At 65.7% G+C, this 7,478-nt stretch overlaps 2 protein-coding genes across 2 annotated transcripts; one reads left to right on the plus strand and one right to left on the minus strand.

Moving 5' to 3' along the window:
- Positions 1–255: 255 nt before the first annotated feature.
- MNEG_12005 (putative E3 ubiquitin-protein ligase HERC4) lies at positions 256–3,620 on the minus strand (the record flags this gene model as incomplete). The annotated part of the gene is made up of 10 exons (XM_014039522.1): positions 256–464; positions 591–687; positions 985–1,057; positions 1,353–1,591; positions 1,767–1,877; positions 2,134–2,242; positions 2,477–2,655; positions 3,019–3,164; positions 3,339–3,429; positions 3,573–3,620. 10 exons carry the CDS (start codon positions 3,618–3,620, stop codon positions 256–258), a joined length of 1,302 nt encoding a protein of 433 aa, XP_013894976.1.
- A 2,187-nt stretch (positions 3,621–5,807) lies between these two features.
- On the plus strand, positions 5,808–7,172 carry MNEG_12006 (hypothetical protein; the record flags this gene model as incomplete). Its single annotated transcript, XM_014039523.1, has 6 exons — positions 5,808–5,854; positions 6,058–6,140; positions 6,314–6,400; positions 6,610–6,686; positions 6,924–7,016; positions 7,152–7,172. 6 exons carry the CDS (start codon positions 5,808–5,810, stop codon positions 7,170–7,172), a joined length of 408 nt encoding a protein of 135 aa, XP_013894977.1.
- Between the last annotated feature and the right edge of the window lie 306 nt (positions 7,173–7,478).

The following is a 7,478-nucleotide window of genomic DNA, read 5'->3' on the forward strand; positions in this document are numbered from 1 at the left end:
CACCCACCCACCTTCTCGACGTCCTTCCCCAGCAGCGCCTTCACCCGCGTTGGCACAGACTTATCCTCGTACGTGCCATGGCCCAGGGCCCCATACTGGCCTGCACAACACCGCAATAACAAATGAGAGGCACACGATCAACGACAGGCGCCGCGAGGCTGCCACCCGAGCGGCCCAGCCAGGCGCCGCCGCGACGCGAGCGCCCAGAGCTTTACCCGGGTCGCGGGCGAGCCGGCGGGAGCCAGCCGCCCAACGTCACCGCGCCGCGCCCCCTGGCACCCGTTCTCGTCGCCTCTGCTCACCCGCGCCCCAGCTGTAAGTCGCCTCGTCCGTGACCGCCACCGTGTGCGCCGCGCCCGCGCCGATGTACCGCACGCCGCGCAGTGGGACGCGCTTCGGCGACAGCGCGCACGGCTCCTCCATGCTGCAGGCGCTGCTGGTGCTGCTTGGGCTGCCGGTGTCCACTGCGGGGCACAGAACGGGGAGCAAAAAGGGGGGACTTCAGAAGCGATCGAATCACGGCTCCAGGACGCAGCGTTACGGCATGCGGCGGCGGCCGCGCAGACGGCGTTTCGAGGCGGCGGACGCACCGCCGCCGTGCTGCTCGAACTGCGTCGTCTCCGGGGCGCTGAACAGCCACTCGGTCGCCACCTCCACGCCCACGTTGCCAGTCTCCACCAGAGCCACCTGCGGGGGCACGGGTCAGCAGGGGCCGCCGGCGCGGCGCGGCACGTAAGCAGTGAGCTCTAAGAGGTGTCCTCCCGCCCTGCGCGGCCGGCCCGCTCCGCAGTCCGGCCGCCGCGTGCCGCCCAGCCAGGCGGCCTCACAGCCCTTTCTTATTTTCACAGCCGCGCCCGTCCCCCTACTCGTGCGATCGGCCTTCCGCTGCGAGCTGGGGCGCCAATGGCGCCGCGCCTGCGCCCCTGCTGCACGCTCCACCACCACGGAGGGGGCCGCAATGTCTGACGTTGCCCGGCGCCGCACCTCCGCCTTGTGCTTGGGGATGCCCATCTCCAGCATCGCCATGAGGTGCACCTGGTTGGGCCGCCGCTTGCGGCTGCGGCGGGCGGAGGGCAGGAGGCGGCCAGGCGCGAGGGGGCGGAGCCCGCGTCAGAGGGCGCAGAGGGCGGAGGGAAAGGCGCCGATCTGTCGGTCCATGCTGCACCTGCCCAGGAGCCTGGCGAATCGCACCCCACAGCTGCCAAGCCGCGGCCCGCCCCGTGCGGCCGCGGCGCTGCCGGCGGCGGCTGCCATCCTTGGCGACTCCGAGCGCCCTGCAACGCCCGCTGGCCCTGTTGTCAGCCGCCAAGCGGCCGGCCAAACCCAAGAAATGGCTGCCTGGCCCCGCTCACTTCTTCTTCGCCCTTGTGCTCAGCGAGTCCCCTTCCTTCACCAGTCCCAGCTGCCCAAAGTGGTTGCTGCCCCAGATGAACATGTGCCCGTTGCTCGTCAGCGCCGCGCTGTGCGCGTCGCCGGCCGCCAGCTGCACCACAGGCAGCGCCCACAGCGCGTCCACCACCGTCGGGCTGTGGCGGTCCCGGCGGTCCCCCAGGCCGAGCTGGCCGGCGCTGTTGTGGCCCCACGCGAACACCTGGGCAGAAAGGGCGGCGCACGTCGCGGCGCATGCAGTCCCAATTTGAACGATAAGCACACGCTCGAGCGGCAGCCACCTCGGCTCACGCCGTTGCAGCGCCACCATCGCCCGCCGCTGCACATTCCTAACCAGGGGAACGGGAACGCAGCGCAACCCCGGCCCGACCGCGCACCTGCGACTGCGCGGTGACGCAGATGGTGTGGAACCGGCCGCACACCACCTGCGTCACCATGACGTCATGCAGGACCTTGACCGGCATGGGGCGGCTGCAGACGTCCGACGCCTGGGGAGGGCGAGGCCGGGATGGACAACGAGGGGTCAGGTCCAGCCTCCGCGGGAGGCGGCGCCCCCCTCCCCACCTGCCGCTGCCGTTCCTGGCCAATCGCACCCCATGAGGCTCAAGCAGACGGCGCGCATGCATGCCTCCAAGCGCGTGATCGGGAACCCCACAGCGAGCTGGCCTCCGCCGAAGCGTCCGCGATGACGTGGGAGCGGGAGCGGGCCGCGCCTGCGCCCGGCCCTGCCTGGCCGGCGCCCACCTGCAGCGCGTGCTCCCCGTGGCCAAGCTGCCCGTACTCGTTCGACCCCCAAGCCAGGATGTCCTTGGCCGTAATCGCCACGGTGTGCTCCAGGCCACACGCCACAGCCCTGCGACGGCGGCGGGCCACGCACAGCGGCGCCGCGCTCGGGGACCGCCCCCGCCCCCGGCGCCGCAGTGGTGGCCGTGCCCGTGGCTGCTGAGGTGCACGCCGTGCAAGCTGTCTCGGGAGAGAGGCTGTGCCCGCGGCGCTGGCGCCCGTTTTGCCATGCCTTGGGATGAGATAAGCACACCGCATCCCATCCCCCGCGTGCCAGCAGAGAAACGCCAAGCCACCCGCTCACTTGACCTCCGTGTCTGCCAGTGCAGACACCTGCACCGGCGCGTCTATGACGCCCGGGCACTTGTCGCCGTGCCCCAGCTGCCCGCGATTGTTGGCGCCCCAGGTGTAGATGTGCCCCTCGCAGGTCAGCCCGGCCGCGTGATTATCGCTCACGCACACCGCCGCCCAGCGGCCGACAGCCTGCGGGCCATTGCGTTCACACGCCCAGCGCGGCGGGTGCGGCACACTCAGCAAGCACCACGGGGCCCTCTTGGCGGCCGCGGCGCGGCGCGCTCTGCTGCCGCTGTGCCACTGACAACGCGGCACATAGAGCCGCTACGCCGCGCACTGCTGGCAGGTCTGGCCCGAGCATGTTCCGCCGCAGCCATGCACCACCATTCCAGCCTGCTCCAATTTCATGCACCCACACAGGCGACCTCGCGTCTGCACACTGATGCACAGCTGGCGCCAACTTTCCACACCAGCTGGCCTGTCAGCGGCGTTTGTTCCATCCGCCAGAGCCCTGTCGCCATTCGCCTCCAATCCCGCAGGCCCGCCGCCCACCTGTATCGGCTGCGGCACCAGCACTGCCTGTGCACCAGACACGCCCAGCTGCCCGCGCCCATTATCGCCTGTGAGGCGCGCGCGGTTGCCGCGGGCGCAGAGCACCGCCGTGTCGAGGCGCGGAGTCCTCAGCTCCGCAGCTGCGGCTGACTGTGCCGGCCATGTGCAAGCGGCCCCGTCCCTCGCCAGCGCGTAGCTACAAAATCCTGCCCTGCATGCCACCCAGCTACTATCAAATGTGCGTGCAAGGACATGTATTGAGCAAATCCGCCCTGCCTCAGCCGCAGCGCCGCGCCACATGCATGGCGCCCCCAACTCACCGCACACCCAGGCGTTGTTCTGCACCGTTGTAGACAGGAGCGGGCTATTGGGGCTCACTGCGTACTCCTGCTCAAGCGAAGACAGATGCGCCTGCGCAAAACGGGCGAGTGGCAGGTCTGGCTCCCAAAGATCGGCCTCGCTGAGGTGAAAAGCGGTTGCAGTCGTATACAAGCAATAATTTGGCCGTGTGCGACGTCTGTCATAGCCCCAGAGTGCGCGCCGCGGCCACTGACCCCCGCAGGCCGCGCTTTCAGCTTGGGGAGCTTGGGCATCGGGTCCATCGCTTCGTTGCGCTCCATCTGCCTATGTATAGCTCCTCAGGACGGCCTCTAGGCCGTCCTCATGCTGCAGAGGTAGAACTACGTCGCCACTGCTTTCGATTGAGGTCGCTGTAGCTGTTCACTCTGGTGATATTATCTTATAATCATGCGACAAACAGCTGCTCCTGCACCGAACCCGCTACGCGCGCCCGAGCTGCTTCTGCAAGAAAAACGTCCTGCAGCTCCGCGGATGGGGCTGTTAATGTCTATCTATGTCGCTAATGATTAAACCTGCCTCCTGTACATGGGTAGAGGCGCTCTTTTCGTGCAAAGCGCAGTCCGTGCCCAGGCCGCCCGCACGCCGCAGTAACTGCCGGTTTGCTTTCGCGGGCTGCGTGCGAGAGATACATGCAACTGTTCACATAACTCCAGTGACATGTTAGCAGGTGATTCATCTTCAATGCGTGATGGAGGAGTTGGGGTCGAGTGAGAGACAAAACAGAGGTGCGGTGCACAGGCCGACGGTGACGCAGACGGCAGTCCTCTGCTCGCGTATGCGGATAGGATGCAGCACCTGTTGTTGCCCCATTATCACATACAATACCTCAGCAGACTCTTGCTCGACAAAAGCACACCTAGACTGTCAGTAGATACTAGAACCCTTTGCTGCAGCAAGGACGCCCTCCCTCTAAGATGCTCCCCCGTCCCGCCGAAATCATCAGGCAAGGATCAGGATAACTCAGCATGAAGCAGGGCGGGCGTGCAGCCTGAGCATCCCGCCTTATTAAAGTTGGAGGCCAGTAGGCGGCGCAAAACACAGTGAGCGGTACGCGGCTGTGCCGTGCTGTGGGGGTGGCTGATGACAAGCGGTGTTAATGCGCTATGCGCCGACCAGCACAAGGGAGTACCGTTGGTGGTGCCTCGGGAGCGCTGCTATTAGAGCCACACCAGCCCTTGGCATGCTTGAGCTCTGGTGCATTTGAGCATTTACGATCTGATATGATTGAAAATTTACCTTTCGAGTTGGACTGCTCGATGTATAAAAATGGCTGACTGTTGTTGAGAGTGCTTGTGGTCTGACTTGAGATTGTAAAACACACGGGCCCCCAAAATGTTTGCACCTTCCATGTCTGCCGGCGGGAAGCGGCATTTTGTCCTGTTTGCGGTCAGAGTAACGGGCGCCGTAGTTAGAGGACACCACAGGGACTCTGCAATGGTGGCTGAGCGATTGTGCAGCTTGCACGGCGTGCGCGTCTCAGCACCAGGAACGGTTGATATGGGGTTGGTTTTGAGAAAGGGTGACTCTTTGGTTCCCGTTTGAATGCTGCTGAGCCGCATGCCACATTTTTTAGCCCTTGTTGAGTGACGAGGGGGGCTGCATTACTTTATCATGCACAGCTCGACGTATAGACAATTGTGAAGTCCATGCTCTCCAGAAGTTTCAATCGCTTTGGGCCTAAACACACCACTTATGCCATCCACTACCTTTAGATTATTGTTGTTTTCTAAACCCAGGGTTCCCCAAAAAGACGTCAAATTGGCAGGACCAGGTGGGCAAGGATGAGCTGCTGTGTCAAGTTGGACTCTTCAAGACCGCCCTTGCGTCTCATGCGTTTCCATCAACTGCACGTGGATATGCGGTTTGTCCTCCTTGTGTTGCTCTTAATCTTCTGTCTGGCTACACGGCGCTTCCGAGGAACACAACACGTGTGCGCGCCCGAGTCGCTCGACCTCACTGCACCGTCCCCTACAACATGTTATGCCATACACGTGGTATAGGCTGGGGTGCATGCGTTGCGACCACCAGCAACGCGGGCATGCTGTTCGTGAGTGAGGTTTCAACTTGAAACCTGCCCAAAGCAAACGGACCGACCCTCGCCATTGCACCTGTGCCAGCTGGTATAAAGGTGCAAATGGCAGCCCATATCCGCTGAATATAGTGCATATCATCATATACCAGGCCTCCTGGCTGCCATAGTGAGGTTTCAGTCGGGAAAGATGCAAAGTGAAGGAGCAAGCAGGCGGGAAGCACGTTTCACACTCCAACGGGTTCCCATTTCCCCTTTGCGATGCTGAACGACGCCCTTGATCGCCGCCTCTACATTCGCAAGTTCACCAGTAGTGTTTCTCCGCTGCAGCATAGCCCTAGGAACCCCCTCGGCTGGCGCCCCAGATCACGGAGTTGATCGGGATCGGGCGGCAGCAAGGATGGCGGACGGGGGGGACACGAGTAGCATGATAGGCTCGCTGATCAGGTGCGTGCGGCGGGCCCCTCTTCCGGCAAGGGGCGCGGCTCCGCAACACGCGATCAGTCTGGTGCAAGACCAGCGCTGCGTGGAACGGCCCATGCCGCCTGTTACTCGACATGTGGCCTTAGATAGACCCTCTGACTAGCCTCGGAACATGGCTCCTCTCCGCGGCTGGGTTGGCCACGTCCCCCTCCTCCCGCCCCGAACAGCCTCATCTCCAAGTCTCAAATACGTTACGAGGGTGTGCTGGTGCAGATCAGCATAGAGACCAGCGCCATCACTCTCTCCAACGGTGGGAACAGCGCGCTGCGGGACGCCCTGGCGGGGCACTCCGCCTCGACCCGCACCCGCCACGCGCACCCTCGCCGCGCCACGCATGCACACGCACGGCCGGGCCGGGGTGCCCATTTCCCACACACTCGTAGCGCATCAGCCTGCGCGCCTGCCCGCCCCCGCGTCATGCAGTGCGATCTTTCGGCACGGAGTCGCGGCGCCCCTCGGGCCAGCAGGTGCCACCATCTGACCAGGTCTATGAGTACATCGTCTTCAAGGGTGCGTGGTGTTGCTGCCGCCGATGATCAATACAGCCCTCCAACAGCCGCGCACCCGCCGCCGCCCCGCGCGCGCCGACGACTCGCGTGCGGCCGCCTGCGCGCGGCCGCGCCAGCCGCGGACTGCAGGCAGCGGCTGAGCGCACTCACGCTGCCGCTCGCCCCGCCCCGACACACCCCTCTCGCCCCCGCCCCCGCCCCGCCCGCCAGGCGATGACATCCAGGAGCTGACTGTCCTGGAGAACAAGGCCGCGCCGCTCCCCAGCGACCCGGCCATCCTATCCGCGGTGGGTGATGCCCGGCAGCGGGCTGGGGCGGTGGGCCCGGGCGCACAAGGCAGGGCGTGTCCGTAGCAATGCAAGGGAGGATGGCGAGGCAGGAGCCTCTTGACAGGGCGATGCTGGCAACACCATGCGTCGTCCCATGTGTGGCAACGCCCATGCCGGCGGTTTCTGCACTGTTCGCAGCCCGCGACTTGCACACCCTGCTCACGCTGCCGCTGGTTCCGCCCCTCGCCACCGCAGCAGCCCGCGCCGCCCGCGCCGCCGCCGCCGCTGTTCCCGCCCCCGGGCGCGTTCCCAGGCGCCCCGCCGGGCGCGCCGCCGCCGTTCCCGCCGGTGAGGGGGGAGCCTGGTGATGTACTAGATTGGGCAACTCCTGACGCAGCGACGCGGCCGCCAGGGCAGCGTGGCTGCAATTCGGGGGGCGTCCCGCAGCGCGGCGCAACAGTACTGTATTGGGCTTGCCCGCAGGCCAGGGTTATGCATAGCTGATCAGTTTGCCTGCATCTCCTCATACGCATTGCAGAACAACCCGTGGGGGCCGCCGCCTCCACCCGGGGCTCCGGGCGGGCCGCCTCTGGGGGGTCCCTTTGGTGAGTCCCCGCCGCCACCCCAGCCGTGTGCCGCCTGCGCGTCGGGTTGTTCGTGTGCCGCTGCTGCGCAGCCGTCGTGCGACGACAGGCCTCTGCTTGTAGCAGCTGTCACAAAGCCGACCAGGCCAGCAAGCTCACCGCCCCCCGCGTCATCGGCTGCGCCGCTCGCCGCCCGCAGGCGGCGGCCAGTGGGGCCCGCCCGGCG

Source organism: Monoraphidium neglectum (genome assembly GCF_000611645.1).
Source record: "Monoraphidium neglectum strain SAG 48.87 unplaced genomic scaffold scaffold03010, whole genome shotgun sequence".
Lineage (NCBI taxonomy): Eukaryota > Viridiplantae > Chlorophyta > Chlorophyceae > Sphaeropleales > Selenastraceae > Monoraphidium > Monoraphidium neglectum.